The 16435-nt window shown below is 33.6% G+C and overlaps 2 protein-coding genes across 4 annotated transcripts; one reads left to right on the forward strand and one right to left on the reverse strand.

Moving 5' to 3' along the window:
- The first annotated feature begins 3435 nt into the window (after nt 1–3435).
- Nucleotides 3436–9054, forward strand: LOC144544391 (tubby-like F-box protein 5). Of its 2 annotated transcripts, XM_078292900.1 has the most exons (6): nt 3436–3748; nt 3848–4532; nt 5220–5307; nt 5448–5580; nt 7993–8058; nt 8147–9054. In XM_078292900.1, exons 2-6 carry the CDS (start codon nt 4167–4169, stop codon nt 8814–8816), a joined length of 1323 nt encoding a protein of 440 aa, XP_078149026.1. In that variant the 5' UTR covers nt 3436–3748; nt 3848–4166; the 3' UTR covers nt 8817–9054. The 2 variants fall into 2 exon arrangements, with proteins under 2 accessions (XP_078149026.1, XP_078149027.1); XM_078292901.1 differs by lacking the exon at nt 7993–8058.
- A 1086-nt stretch (nt 9055–10140) lies between these two features.
- Nucleotides 10141–12637, reverse strand: LOC144544369 (transcription factor bHLH63-like). 2 transcript variants are annotated; one of them, XM_078292871.1, is made up of 7 exons: nt 12099–12637; nt 11730–11990; nt 11147–11281; nt 10962–11033; nt 10665–10868; nt 10447–10549; nt 10141–10367 (listed from the first exon to the last, which is right to left on the reverse strand). In XM_078292871.1, the coding sequence occupies exons 1-6, from the start codon at nt 12429–12431 to the stop codon at nt 10457–10459; spliced, it is 1098 nt and encodes a 365-aa protein (XP_078148997.1). In that variant the 5' UTR covers nt 12432–12637; the 3' UTR covers nt 10141–10367; nt 10447–10456. The 2 variants fall into 2 exon arrangements, with proteins under 2 accessions (XP_078148997.1, XP_078148998.1); XM_078292872.1 differs by lacking the exon at nt 10665–10868.
- Between the last annotated feature and the right edge of the window lie 3798 nt (nt 12638–16435).

A 16435-nucleotide genomic window follows, 5' to 3' on the forward strand; every position in this document is an offset into this window, starting at 1 on the left:
GACTGAAGTTTCATGTGCGCTTGAACTTGAACCGAGTAGCATGTCATTATTTTTTTCAAGTAGAGAATAAGAAATTTAGAATACTATCCGATCAAATATATAATAATATTTTTTTTGTGCAGGGTTCCAGTTGAAAACGATAAATTGAACGTACTTCATGCAATGTTGAGTCTTTAAGGATGAAATACATATTAAAATTATTTAATTTACAAATATAACTAATGAGCTGCAAATGTCATGAGTTAATTAATTTAGTATATGAAGTTTTCAGAAGTAACCAAAATGTTCTTTAAAAGATAAACAATAATTCAATTATACATAGATCTAAATCTGATTTATAAATATTTAAAAATAAACTCTTAGTTACCTACTTCTTATTTAATGTGGTTCCGCCACTATCTGATACAATATCTAGTTTTGAACATGTAATTCTCGAACAATACTTTTAACTTCTAGACATAACAAATGGCGGAAATGCAAGAGTTACAAATTCAATAGAAATTAACAAATTTGAGAGATTTGGTACGAATTTATAGAGTTGAATAGAAACGAGAAATGAAATCGATGGCCAGGGGCGAATCTAAGGCTTAGTCAAAGGTGGCTAAGCCACTCCTATAATTTTAAAATTTTAATTATACGTATAAGAATTTAATTGAATTTTATCTTCTTCTTCTTTTTTTAACTTTCTATACATTCTAGCCACCCTCAATAAAAGATAGATGTTTAATTGTAGCATAGTGGTTAAAACTTTATTTTGTGATTGAGAGGTCTTGAGTTCAAATTACACTCACTATAATTGTGCATTTTAATTTTTAGCTACACTTATTAAAATTTTCTAGTTTTGCCTCTGTCGATGGCGGAATGAGGGAGAATCTTACCAGACGATTGAAGCGGAGGCCGCAAAAGTTGCAGACGTAAACCTGATGTACACTGAGGAGCTATTGCTCTAGGAGGAGAAAGGGAGGTGGAGAAGTGGAAGAGGAGAGTAGAGAAACTGGAGCCATTGTCTCCAAAGTAGAAGAGACGGAAGAGAAAAAAGAGAAAAAAAGAAGTCCAGCACGCTAACAGGGAAGAAAAAGAAGCAAGGGAAGAGGGGACAAAGTCATGGAGGAAACACGCAGCGTCGAGTATCATGTGGACAATGTGAAGAATTTGAGAAAGACAAGTAGCAGAAATGATGGACATATCAAAGTGGAGAAGAGAGATTTCTCTGATGACATGAGGAGCAGAAGCAAGAAATAATCTCATCCATAAATATTTAATCAGAAGACAAAGAGAAGAGGTGTCAATGTAAAATGAACAGTAACACCTTATTCAACTTTTTTGATTTATAATGTGATTTTTGAAGGATGTCATGTATATTTTTGTTACCTGCGCATTCTATATTTTGAAGGATGGAATTTATGAACCTATTAGAGCATCTCCAACAGTGATTGCTTATGGATTGCTTATGCTGATGTGTCAATTATTTTTGTAATTGCTGGATTGTATGGTTATTGCTTATTTAGCAATTGTTGTAAAGAATTGCTTAATAAGAAATCCTTTTCTAAAGATGAGTTGGTCAAATGTTTAATTCTTATTGGTCAAAAGTTTAACTCTCAATTGTTTGGTTGATTGCACTAATGTAAGAGTGGATTGCTTAATTTTTAAAATTTTCATAATTGCTAATTTAGCAATTAATTTCAATTGCTGGATTGGAGATGCTCTTAGAAGGGTTTAATGTTTAAACTAAATAATATCCTACATAAACATTGCATGTACACGCGATATGTACTCTTCTTATTTGAAACTATTGTTATAGCATCTACATTCCAGCGATTTAAATGAGTTCTAAATAACTGTTAACTATTTTTTAGAAATTATGATTTCTAAAGTTTTTAATAAAGTTTTAGAGTTTCTAATAGGCCACGCCACGTCAGCAAAAAAATTAAAAAGGAGAAATAATTTGAGCCAATCATTTGGCTAGCATGGAGTTTATAAACAATTTCTTAGTAAGAATCTTTCCTGCATAGTTTGTAAATAAGAAATTCTTCCACATCTCTAGAATTGAATTAGAAACTACCACATCAAATTAGAAACTCTAATAATACCAGGGATGTAGATGTTCTAACATATTCTGACTTTTTTTAACACCTTTTCCCTTTATTTTCTTTGAAGTACTTTTATCAATAAAGGTGAGAATTTATCTATAGTAATTAATTTGATAAAAAATGATTATTGTCAAAATATAATTTAGAATTTAGAAATTCAATATTTGAAATATAATATATACAGTGTATTGTATTGTATTGTATTGTATTGTATTGTATTGTATTGTATTGTATTGTATTGTATTGTATTGTATTGTATGTATATATGTGTGTGTGCGCGCGTGTGTTCATATATTTAGCAATTTACAAACATAAGGGATGATAGAAATTATATGCAAGTTTTATTGTCTATATAGTAACTTGAAATTTTTTACGATATATGTTTATCATAATTTGAAGAAATATTAAATAACTTTAATTATATGTATTTTGATACGTAACAAATTTATCAGGTGAACGACTAATCTAGTTATTTCTATTAGCAATTTTTTTTAAACTTAATTTGACAATTATTGTTAAAATTACCAAATTATTTCAAATTTAATGAAATGAGTTTGTGTTGAGCTAAGTCATCGCTTGAGCATGCACAAAGCTATATATTACATACTTGTAATTTATTTGATGCACCTTTTCTAATAGGGATCAAGATTAAACTACTCTGATAATAATAATATTATATAAAGATTCTATCATCATACTTTTTAACTGTCAAAATATAAAGTTTGAAATTTTACATGTTATTATGCATTATTATGTTCACTCAATTGAATACTTTGACATCCAAAAACTGAAGGTAACTTTTTTTGAATAATTGAACTATATGATTTGCGCTGTCCGTACTTTGTAAAATTTACTAGATATTTGCTATAAAAAAATCAAAATATTCCGAATGAAGTTATAGTTTGGTTAAAATTATTTCTACTAAAAAGCCATTAGTTCAAAATTTTGGTCAAATCCAAAAGGAAACCATATACGGAGGTCAAAAAAATATTTTTGTTTGAATCACAGCCGTTCGATTAGAATCTAGACTAATCTAACTCGAAATGAATGTATGGGACCGCTTTAATAGTTATACAGATTATGATTGAACGGTTCAGATTGAACAAGAAATATTATATCGCATCTAACGGTTCGGATTGACTATTTAAATTTTGAAAACGGAGAAAAATGATTTGAAAAATAAAGTGCATTTGAATGCATTTGAACCATCCTCAACAAATAAACACTCATTTTGGTTATTTCAAGTCATACCTTGTAAAATATCTGCAGTTACGCGTAACAATCTATTCGCACGGGTTCGGTTCGGTTCACAGAACAGTGTCCAGGAAGCACCTTCAAAAAAAATAGAGAGAGAGAGAGAGATGGAGAGAGATGGAGAGAGAAAGAGAGCGACAGGAATCTTAAATTGAGTCTTCCACTCCTTGGCATCACCTCCACTTTGGGATATGAGAGATGGAGCGAGCAAGTGGAGTTGTTCTCGGATCTTGAAATAGGTTCCAACTAGAGAAATTTGGGTTGAGAAATCTACAAGGAAAGAGCAATTCTGTTCCGTAATTTATTGCTTCTTCTATTGGGATCTTTCAAGTTACTCTAAGAAAGGCCAAGGCAAAGTTGGAGTTCTTTTTAACAAAGCTCAGATCTTTGTTGGTTTGGGAGAGGTTGGTATCTTAAATTTATTCAAAAATGTCGAACTTTATATATGAATTTTTGTTTAAGTAAAAGTGTCTGATTTGTTGCTTCTGACTTAAATAAAATAGAGAAGCAATGCTAGTGGGGAAGGAGAAGAAGGATGGGAAGTAGAGCGCTCCTTTGAGTGATCTGCATTCCTCGAATTTCCTCTTTTAGAGATATTTTTGGGTGTGGTTTGCAAATTGGCTAGATTTGGGAATTAATTGGCTGATTTGAAGAAATTCCTTCTCAAATTTGCCATTTAAAGAGCATTTAAAACCTTCTACGCTATTCCAAATAGTATTTCCAAACCAATTTTGATGGGGACCGGAAGTTAGCTATTTCTAGTTTTTCTTCAATCCGGGGAAGTGAGGTGTAAATTAGAGAGAGGGAGAAAGACAGAGAGAGATGTCACTAAAGAGTTTCGTAAGAGAACTAAAGGAGATGAAAGAAGGCATGGGCAACACATCTAAGAGAGGCGAGGGAAGGGCCGGCCACAGCCGTGTGGCTAGCCAAACCATGTGGCCAAATGCGTGGCACCGGCCCAATCAGTACCAAGAGGAGATAGAACAGACTGGAAGGTGGGCCCACCTACCATCTGAGCTGCTTTTGGACATAGTGCAGAGGGTGGAGGATAGTGAGGTGGCGTGGCCTGAAAGGAGAAATGTGGTAGCCTGTGCGGCTGTTTGCCGGTCATGGAGGTGTGCCACCAAGGAGGCCGTTAAGACGCTCCAGCAATGTGCCCGATTCACATTTCCTGTGTCTCTTAAGCAGGTTTCATCTCTCTCGCCCCCTCCCCCTCTCAAAACACACAAGAAAACAGAAAAGCAGATGACATAAGAGTGTTGAATTGAAAGAATAAAAGTTTTATGTGTAAAACATTTGCTTTGCAACTAAAGTTATTAAGTTTTGAAATATATTTGCTTTTTCCAGACATAGTTTCGGAATAAAAATGGAATGTTTGCTTGTTTTGGCCTTTTGGGTGTTTCGAGCAAATTATATGAAGTAAAAAAAAAAAGTTGTTTTTCTTATCCTTTTTAATCCTTGGAGGCTATAATTTGGTTTGTTCAAATTGGAACTTGGAATTAACAATTGTTTTATTTTTGTGATGCGGTTGGTTTCAATTGTATCTGGGGATCAGCGATTCATGTCCCGAATTCCTATCAGTTCAATGTAAGGCCATTCGGTTCATTTAAATTGATTAGAATAGCAACTTCTTTATTTCGGTGATAAGGACATTGAAATTGGGTATCTGCAATTCATGTGCTGTATATTTATTATCGAATTGGGCAAGAAGAAGGCCAATTTAGGTACTTAGTCTGGTTTTGGTCGAGTGTATCTTTTACTAATCCTCAGAATGCAATATCCAACATCAGCATGCATGCTTAGTTACTTTTTATCTTATCTTTGCTTGTCAGAATTTAACATAAATGCCATTTTTGTATTCTAATATTAATATAGCCGGCACCTCGTGACCATCCAATACAATGCTTTGTCAGAAGAGATCGTGCCTCCTCGACCTTTCGTCTGTATCTCGGCTTGAGTCCTTGTTAGTTTCTCTTTCCTCTCTCTCTCTCTCTCTTTCCCTCCCTCCCCCCTCCCTAATCCACTGTCTACTTTACCTCCTGGCAAATTGAACTAAAAGAAGAAACTTAACATGCATTTATCAATTACTTTCCTATTTCTCAGCATTGCACGGCGAGAACGACAAGCTATTGATGGCAGCTAGAAAGGTGCGGCGTGCAACTGGTTCCGATTTTGTCATTTCGCTGGCGTCTGATGATTTTTCTCGCAATAGCAATACTTACGTTGGCAAGCTCAGGTATGCCTTGCATGCCTTAGAAAGCAAACTAAAAGCAAACATGCATGAAGAACAACATGTTGGTTTCTATTTATTTGTTTATGTTTAGTTAGTTTGGTACTCTTTGTTTTTGTTAAGACTTAGTACCAAACTACCTTTTTCAAATAAGTTTTATCGGTTAAATTTACAAAAGCAAATACTAAATTTGGAAGGATGACTGCCAAAAACTGTTTTGCAATTTGTACATCCGGAGTTACAAATAGGTTTTGGCGATACTAGGCTGAGACCAAAGTAGTCTCTATATAAAATTGGAATATCTGATAGGGTAATGATAAGCTGAAATTGAAAGTAAAACTTAAGAGCAAAATCATACTAAGCCATCCACTAAGAGGTGACAATTGGGCTGGTCGGGTCGGATTGGAATCCGGTGACTTTAAACCATTGTCGGGTTTCAGGTTGTCTTGGGCATGTTGGCATGGGATTCAGTTTGTCGAGTTTTGAATCATCTTGGGTTTCATGTCGTCTCAGGTTTGGTCGGGTTCAGCTCTGGGTCGGGTCAAGCTTTGGCACCTGTACAGTCCACCCATGCTGCAAACTTCAACTTAAAAGTATAAAGTAGAATTAGGGTGGTCTTAAAGCTTACCAAACCCTTTGGTGAAACCCATCGGATTTACTTCAAATGATGAATCAAACTGTTGAAACCGATTTACTTCACAAGTGATGCGTTTACATGTCAAATTTATAAATTTTCAAATTAATTCAGTTTAAAGTCAAGTGGTAAAAAATGATAGAAAAATTAACTTAAAAACCTTGTATTTTTTACCGCTTGACTTTATACTAAATTAATTCGCAAGTTTATAAATTTGACATGTAAATGCATCACTCATGAAGTAGGTCGGTTTCAATGATTTGGATTTGTCATTTGAAGTCGTTCCAATAGGTTTTGGAGTTAAGCTCACCAAAGAATTGGTGAACTCAAGAACACCTAGTTCAATTCAAAAGTATAAATATATAGAAGCTTTCAATAAGAGAATATAATAGTTGATTAACCAATAACATGATACTTAATTAACTGAATTCATTTAAGTCTTAATTTGAAAGAGCGTGTTTGGCATCATATTTTCATTTCGTTATTTCCCCTACACAATAAATAGTATTTTATAGTTATTTTTAAAAAAATTTCTAAAATGCCATTTTTGTTTTTAAAATTAAGAATAAACTTCCCTTCAATATCTTTTAGTGAAATCATTAATATCATACAGTAACTAAATGTAAAAGATCATAACCATTAGCAATCATGTTATCAATACCTGTTTGTTTTATGCCCTTTTTTCTTAATTGTTGTTGTGGAGTGCATATCCTCTGAGACATCTCATATTTTGCGTGACCGACGTGTCCAGTTCCTATTCGGAGATAGCGCAAAGGCCAGTATTATTTGTGCTTTGAGATTTGTGCAGAACGCATTTGAACGTTTCAGATTTTCCAATATGTCATGCAAAATATGAGATATCTCAGAGGATGCGAGTTGGTTGTTGTGTTCGTTGCTGGTAGAGGCCTACGATTTCCAGAGGTACATGCTCCTGGCAGTGAATTTTCTTTTGTTCTTTTGGTTGTGTATTCACCCCTTGGGAAATTGATACGATTATAAGGGTGCTACACAGTCCCTAGTGATGGTTTCTTTTATTTTCTTAATTATGTTGCTTGTTCTGTTTAAATTGGTCTTATAAGAGGCAGTGCTGGAGTGAATTACCACGCATCTATTTGTGGATCAACTTTTTTGCTCTGCTATGAGTTCAACAAAATATTCTCAGATTAAAAAATTATTAATGTTTACTTCCGAAATTACACCATAGGAACATTGATTTGTTGATTTTTAAGAAATTATGGCCTAATTTTAGTAAATTTGAGAATAAAATCCTGAAAACCAAGCATTGGTGCAATTATGTTCTAAGCTTTGCTCCCTCCTAAAACAAGTAACAGGATTATCCCAATTTAGGAAAGACAAACAATAATTAGAATATTATGTAGTCAAATTAGTTAACCTACAAAACAAAGTAATCCTAGAGAGAGAAGAGACAGGAGCAGCAGCAGCTAGTGCATGTGCAATTTGTTTTGGGTGGAGAGGATGGTACAAGGTTCAGAGGTCCAGAAATGGTTGGAGGCAAAATGCAAATTGAAACTTCTAAACATTCATGATTCAAATAGCAAAGCTAAAAGGAAGTTTTAATGTTATTATAGGCTAATGCCAAGCAGACCCTATGTAAGCATTATGAGCTATCTTAGAGGTTGAACCGACTTATGCTAGAGAAGAACATGATAAATTGATAATGCAAGTAAGAATTGGATCAATTATGCTTGACAAACTGATAAAACAAACAAGAAACCAACAAAATCACAATGCACTCATTCCAGTTTTATTTTCTTTCTTGTTAGGTTCAGTCGATTTATAAACTTCAGCGAACTTAAACCAACTTTTCTTGCTAATGGGCAAAAATTAAGGCTAGTATGCATTTTTCAATTCATGATCTCTTTCATATCAGTACTATCAATGTTTGTACCCGTTATCATCATCTTATTTCTATATTAGGTCCAATTTTCTGGGGACGAAATTCACCATCTTTGACAGCCAGCCTCCATCTGATGCACTGGTCCCACCTACCAGCCGCATTACCCGGAACCGCATCAACTCCAAGCAAGTCTCACCCAGACTCCCTGCTGGAAATTATGAAATTGCTACTATATCATATGAGCTAAACATGCTCCGTACACGTGGTCCACGGAGGATGCTTTGCACCATGCGCCATGTTCCCCTCTCCTCCCTCCAAATGGATGGCACGGCCCCAACTCCCACTGATATGGTCCACGCCAAAAATCCGCTTGAAGAACAATTCACCAACATGAACTTATCACAAGGCAAAGGAACAACAATAGTACATGGACCTGATGCAAATAATAATGGCGAGCCACTAGTCTTGAAAAACAAGGCTCCTAGGTGGCATGAGCAGCTGCAGTGTTGGTGTTTGAATTTTCGGGGACGTGTAACGGTGGCTTCAGTGAAGAATTTTCAATTGGTGGCCGCACCAGGAGTTGCTGATCAGCCAACTCAAGTACCACCAGCTGAGCTGGAGAAGGTGATATTGCAATTTGGTAAGATAGGGAAGGACATTTTTACTATGGATTATCGTTACCCTCTGTCAGCATTTCAGGCATTTGCAATTTGTCTGACAAGCTTTGACACAAAGCCAGCTTGTGAGTGATTTGATTTAGGGTTTGTCAGTTCGACCTAATGTTTTTGTAAATAAGGAAAGTTGGGTTGGAGGTGGCAAATGGATCTTTCTTTTATTCTAGTTTAATCGAGGGATGTAGCAAAATTAAGGGGTTTAATTTGAGGTTGTATGCATCTTAAGCACTTTTGTTGTGTTATTACTGCAGTGTGTTATTTAGAAAGTGCTGCCTAAGAGTACTAAATTAAAATTGCTTTTCTTCTGGAATCAATTCAGAAAGTGTTGCGTTGGCATTAATTTTATATTGCTCCTCTTATGCCATCAATTTTACATTCAAACGATTGTTTGATCCGCTTTTGATATGGGTTAATTTCTAGCGTACCATTTAAAGAATTGCTAAGATTGTCATCAAAACATCATATAATATATCTTACATCTCAATCAAAATTTAACATCTTTTCTCTATACACTTTCTTTTATTTAAGCTATTGTTAATCTGTTATGAAGTCTTGAATTTACCTTTTTATCCTTTTCTTCAAAATGGAGATGTCAATTTTATTTTATTACAACACAACAAGAATAGGGAGACTGGGACTCTTTATCTCTTCTTTTTATCGTTATACTGATTTATCTCTACTTTTCTTGCACTTAGTTTGAATTTAATGTTAATTTTAGGTACAAGTAAATTTAATTTCTGTTGTGCCATACTTTTTGGCCCATGTCCTGTAAAATGTCCCTGGAAAGAAAAACAAGATGCCAGTTAGGCAGTTATACTTTGAAATCACATTAATTTTCAATTCTCTTATACTCTCATTTGTAGTGTGAACGAATATTGTTTTCATAATTGCATAGCTGCACCTGTTATTACTGTCCCTGACAAAGGTCAGTTTCAACCTATGCTGACTTACTATTGGACAAAATTACACCCTGAACAAAAACGAATTTTTTTCAGGCCAACACTGACTATGATTTTAAGAGTTTAAGACAAAAGCACTCTTAATTTGTTTTTTGTTTCTGATTTTTTCATGTTTTCATCTTTCTTTTTTTTGTCACGAATGAGTTAGCGTATGAGCATAATCTGTCCCTAAAGATGCAGGAGAACAATCTAATGATATGCTCTGTTTTTTCTTATTGTAATAGCTTATTCAGTTTTTATTACAACTAGATTTGCCTCCTTTTTGTTTGTTACTGAGTTGTTTGTAATTATGTTTAAGTGTGTAACAATTTTTGTGTGTGTGTGTGTGTGTGTATTACAAGAATTATTAATCCAATGTGCAAGCTTGTTAATAAATCGACAAGGCATGTTAACATTTAAAAGTCACACGCATAATTACTGTTGGTGTAAACTTATGAGAACTGAGAAGAATAGATGAAATTGGCAAGAAAATTTCCACTATTTTACTGAAAGAAAAGTAACAAAATTAGAACGAAATATACATAGAACACGACGGTAGTGTGACAAATTGGCTGCTGGCTTTGCCTAAAGAATGAATTTGATTGATATGTATTTTATTATGTTGGCTAATTAGTCTCTGATACTCTTCATCTACTCTAACATCCTTCATTTTGAGCTAACAAATGTACCTGTAAAGTCATTTAGATAAAATGTCAATTTTTTTATGTTATGATTAAAATTAAAATATATTAATTTGAATGTTCTTACCTTATAACTATTAAAAAGGGAAGCCAAGAGTTCTTGCTTGTTGTGGGTCAAGGCAGTAAAGATTTTGTGACCCAATATCCCAATTAGAAGAAGAATAGTTGACCTATAAACAGCAATTTATGACATTAATTAGTTAGATGCTGTGCAAGTAGTTGAGAGTAGTTGCATCTCATTTCTTTTTCTTTTCTTTTTTTAATTTTTTTTTGGTGAGTACTTACACTGAGATACTGATCCCCAAGTGTATCAGAGGCTGATACTAGTTCGGGCATAGACCCATTAAAAGCAGGGTTCGGGTTTTCAATAGGCATTTCTAAACCATAGCAAGATGATCGTTGTAATGGGTTGAATTGAAGGAAAGTTTGATCCAATTGATTATTCAGTACATTACTCATAGGTAGACAGCCAGCATTACTTGGGATCATCTGACAAACAGAAAAAAATTACAGTGAGTTTTTCAATTTTAGACCCTGAAAAGTGCAAATTCCTATTTGGTCTTTGTGCTTTTGAAAATTTACCTGTCTATTAATGAAGTCATCAATGTCAAAATCCACCGTTGGATTGACAGCAGCAAGCTTCATTGACAGAAACTATATATAAAAATAAATACTGGTAAGTTTACAAATATACAAATTTTTGTCAGAAAGAACAGAAATTGTTGACAGAATTTAGATAGATAAATTATTTAGTTAGGCATATATACCTCAACTTGTTTCTGTAGGGACTGGACATAGTTAATGATTTCATCTAGCATACCGGCCTTGCCAGTGACTTTATTGCAACCTGGTACCAGTTCTTGGAGGTACCTCATCCTCTCGCTTATCCTCTCTCTCCTCACCTATACCACAATTCCCATTCCATCTACTTAATCAAAATACTTTATTAAGACTATTATTTCAAATTTCCAAAAAAAAGAAAAAAACAGAGGTAGTACATGATCTCATTTTGCATTATTTTTTTTGTTTTGTTTAAGGGTCTGGTACACTCCAGCATCTTTTAGATTCTAAATTGAATCTCTGAAGAGAGACGGGGACTCGTGCCACTGCGCACTAATTAAGCTGTTCTACTCATTTTGCATTATCTTTATCACTTATCTAGGACTTGAAATTATTGGTTCTCTTTCTTGATAGAAATGCAAGTACAAGGCAAAAGTTTCCTTCGAAATAAGGTATAATGCAAAAGCATTGCTATCATAACCGGTACACTTACTGGGGACATTATGATTCAATAATTTGTTTCAAAAAGGAAATTTTTTTTTCTGGGTTTGATAGAGAAAGATCATATACCCTTTCAGCCAAGCTATGGCTATCAGTGGCCTGGCCTCGTCGAGCCCTGACATGAATGTAATCAGGCTTCGCTGTAACTGACGATGTCTCCGATTCCTTCGTGTTGTCTTTCGAGTCATCATCAATTATTTCTTTCTTATTCTTTCCCTTTTGGTTTCCTTCTTTTATACTCGCATCCCTCTCATGATTGTCATTGCAAGAAACTTGTTTCGTTTTCTTACTGGAACCACCTCCTTCCTCTATAATAGCACTGTTCTCAGCCTAAACAAAGAGAAAAATATTATGATATCACATTAATCATGATAAATACCTTAAACTTATCATTGGTTTGATCCGTGTTCGATGGTTGCCATGAATTATTTATGTTACCTTTAAACTTATTGCATTGCTCTCGCCTTTTCTTTTCTTGATGTTTTCGCTGATGATTCGATTTGTATTCATCTCTTTCACGGCATCAGAATCACCTCCGACGAAACTCGTCGAGCTAACCATACAAAAATCTGGCCAACCATTAACAAGACTATTTGTGGGGTCATAAACTTGGCCACCGGCAATGCTACTTTTCTCGTCGACCATCGGTTTAAATGCGAGAAATGGATAGAAGTTGGAGTTGTATGCTGATTGATTTAGATAAATCTTTTGCTTTTCCAAGATGGAGAGATCAGATGGTGTTGGAGATGAAGGATCTGTGCATGATGCCATTATAATATCTTTTCTTTTCTCTGGTGGATATGTGAAATGAGATAATATATAGGAGAAAGAGGAAACCAATAGACTTACTATTTTTATTTTAGTATTATTTTGAACTTGGATTGAAAACAGAAACAAGTTTTGTGATGGTTTAAGTTTACTCTTTTCTAAATGTATTTTGTTGAGGAGAGTTATATATAGGATAAAGCTAAAGTCTGGGATAAGAATTGAAATGAGATGAGAGAGAGAGAGGGAGAGTATGACAGCTGGTCCAATCCAGTGGGCCCATGAAATGGAGTCTCTACTAATCATTCTGCATGGGACCCACACTAACATGAGTGCCACGTGGGAGTGTTCTTAGAGTAAAAATTATTGGATAATGTTACAACTTCCTGCTTTATGCAATGAAAAAACATTTAATGGTGTTGGTTTCTTCTTCTTTTTTGATGGTAAGGTGGCAAATGGTTTCTTCTTTTAGTTTTCAATTTTTATTAACAAAATAAAAGATGGTCCTGAAATTTTTATTTACACCAACTTAACTAGCTTAAAAAAAACAAAAACAAATTAGTCCATTCACTTTTCCAAAGAGACCAAGTTAATTAGTTCTTCAAGCAGACTTTTCTGCTGACGAGAATTATTTCATCTAACAATTGAGCTATAATTTATCATTTATATTTACAGTTCATCATATTGGTATAAACTAAATCTGAATGATAATTTCATCGAATCTAACTCAATTTAATTAATATCTTTAGCTTCATGCATTAATATTTAGTATATTCGGTTGCAATTCGAATAGAAAATCTATATTCGGTCCGAATATACGGTTTAGAGCATATTATCGGTTTAGAGTATATTAACAGCAATTTACACCACATATTATAGTATATTAACAGTGTTTTATACCACATATTATCTACGGTGAGTTGCGAAGTAAAACGCGTTTCTACTTCACGCTGTATTTTTATTTTGAAAGTCCAAATTACCGATCTGAACCATTAGATATTTAATCCATATTGAAATGTGCTTGGAGACCAAATTTTACATTTTTTAGAATTTTTTTTACTATTTATTAAGCATTTTTAAAAATTGTTGTTTTGCTGTGAACAGTAAAAAACAGTAAAATTTTCTGGACCATCAGATCAGCGACTTTCAAAATTGCTTAATAAATAGTAAAAAAATTCCAAAAAATGTAAAATTTGATCTCCAAGCACATTTCAATATGAAGAATAAGATTAACGGTTCGGATCGACGTTTTGAACTTTAAAATCGCAAAATATGAGCGTGAAGTAAAATAGTCGCTTTACTTCGCAACTCACCGTAGCCTAATTCTATATATATATATATATATATTTAGTATATTAACAGTGTTTTATACCACATATTACCAATTTATAGTATATTAACAGCATTTTACACCACATATTACCGTATACATTTATATATATATATATATAGGCTGTGGCTAATTTGCTGCCAGCAACATTTCTGCCGGCGGTGCTGCCACTGTTTTTTTTATTTTTTGATGTTCAAACGACAAATCTAAACCGTTAGATGTTTAATCTATATTATAATCTACTTGGAGACCAAATTTTACATTTTTTGGAATTTTTTTACTATATATTAAGCTGGTTTGAAAACCGCTGATTTCAATGTTGCAGAAATTTACTGAAATCAGCGGTTTTCAAACCAGCTTAATATATAGTAAAAAAATTCAAAAAAATGTAAAATTTGGTCTCCAAGTAGATTATAATATATATTAAACATCTAACGGTTTGGATTTGTTGTTTGGACATCACACGGATAAATATAGCCCCGGCAGCACCTCTGCCGAATTGCTGCCAGCAGCAATTTAGACAAACCCTATATATATATATATATATATCTATAGAGTTAGGCTGGGGTGCTATGGATAGCATAGTGGCCTCTATGCTACGGCTCAATATTCGAGTTTTCAAAATCCAAACGGTCAATCTAAACCGTTCATCTTATTCTCCATATTAATATCTGCTTGGAGACCAAATTTTATAATTTTCTGAATTTTTTTACTATTTATTAAGTCACTTTGAAAATCGCTAATCCAACGGTTTTACTGTTTTGTGCAGCCACCGTTGGATCAACAATTTTGTAAAATACTTAATAAATAGTAAAAAAATTCAGAAAAATGTAAAATTTGGTCTCCAAGCAGATATTAATATGGAGAATAAGATGAACGGTTCGGATCGACCGTTTGAATTTTGAAAACTCGAATATTGAGCCGTAGCATAGAGGCCACTATGCTATCCATAGCACCCCAGCCTAACTCTATATATATATATATGGAATATGCTAGCATGCTATGTATAGCATAGAGCCCCTCCATGCAACGCCTTGGATTTTGACTTTTCAAAATCCTAACGGTCGATCCGAACCGTTCATCTTGTTCTCCATATTAATATGTGTTTGGGGACCAAATTTTACATTTTTTGGAATTTGTTTACTATATCTTTAGATTTATTGAAAATCGCTGTTTTCAGCAAATCTGGACCATAAAAAAACAGCGATTTTCAATAAATCTAAAGAAATAGTAAAACAATTCCAAAAAATGTAAAATTTGGTCCCCAAACACATATTAATATGGAGAACAAGATGAACGGTTCGGATCGACCGTTAGGATTTTGAAAAGTCAAAATCCAAGGCGTTGCATGGAGGGACTCTATGCTATACATAGCATGCTAGCATATTCCATATATATATATATATATGAATTCTCATTTAAAATCCACATAAAAATTTACATATGCAGTCGCACACCGCATATACAATATGCGGTGGGTTTCCACATAATACGTATAAACTGAATATTAAAACACTGACCTCATGCTGACACTACCTCCTACTTTTTCTAAGCTGAATTTGAGAAGCACATTGGTTTGAAATTTTCCTTGACGGTTGGTTCGAATCCAAGTGGTAAATCATAGGTCTACCGTCTACGTGGTTACTAAAACAACCCACGTCAGCAAACGTTCCATGGAAGAACTAATACAATACTATTTGTAAAAAAAAAATGGACTATTCAAAACTTCAAGAATTAAAATAGTACAAAAACAAATTAACGACCAACTTAATTATTTAAAAATATTAAAGACTCAACATAAAATTTTCCAAAAAGTAAGAACAGTGCTCCACTGGCGATAAAATAATAATTCATTGCTGCAAGGTGCTCAATAGCAAAAAATTGAGTTTGTCTAAACCAGTGTTGTAAATAATGAAATACGGTTGTCGGATGAGCAGAGTACTGTCAAGTAATTAATCGAGAATAATAAAAAATAATCGGCCGATTAATCGAGAAAATTTATGACGGTTTGGTCACCGCCAATGACTAATCAGCAGATTAATCAGCTTAAACATATGTTTTTTACATATGCACGACAATTCGTAATGTAGAACAAAATTAACTATTCAAGTTTATTTTTAGGTTTAGAATTTTAAATATTAATTAGGAAGAGAAGGTAGACAAGAAAAAAGTGGGAGTAACATATTTCTTATACTTATATTGTTTGTGCTCGACCATAAAAATTTGTTCTTAAGACAAAATATCACAATAGATTTTCTTGATTTGTTGTAGAAAAAAATTAATTTTAGAAAGAGATTGAAAATTAAGATATTGATAGACTAATTTAAAAGGAAGAATATAGTGAGTATAATTAGGGTGTTCGTAAGTTCACCTCTTAGTGAACTCAAGTCTAAAACTCATCGAATCGGTCTCAAACGATGAATTTGATCTATTGAAACCTGCCTACCTTATGAGTAATGCATCTACATGTAAATTTTTTTAATTAATTTTGCATAGAGTCAAGTGGTCAAAAAATGTTCAAAAAATGAATGCATTAAAATTAATTTATTAACGCTCTAATTTTGACTGCTTGACTTTATACTAAATTAATACGAACGTTTAAAATTTTCACATGTAGACACATCACTCGTAAGGTAGGCGGATTTCAACGGCTCGAATTCATCATTTGAAGCCGATTCAA

Source organism: Carex rostrata, chromosome 26, assembly GCF_964058835.1.
Source record: "Carex rostrata chromosome 26, lpCarRost1.2, whole genome shotgun sequence".
In the NCBI taxonomy this organism is placed as follows: Eukaryota; Viridiplantae; Streptophyta; class Magnoliopsida; order Poales; family Cyperaceae; genus Carex; species Carex rostrata.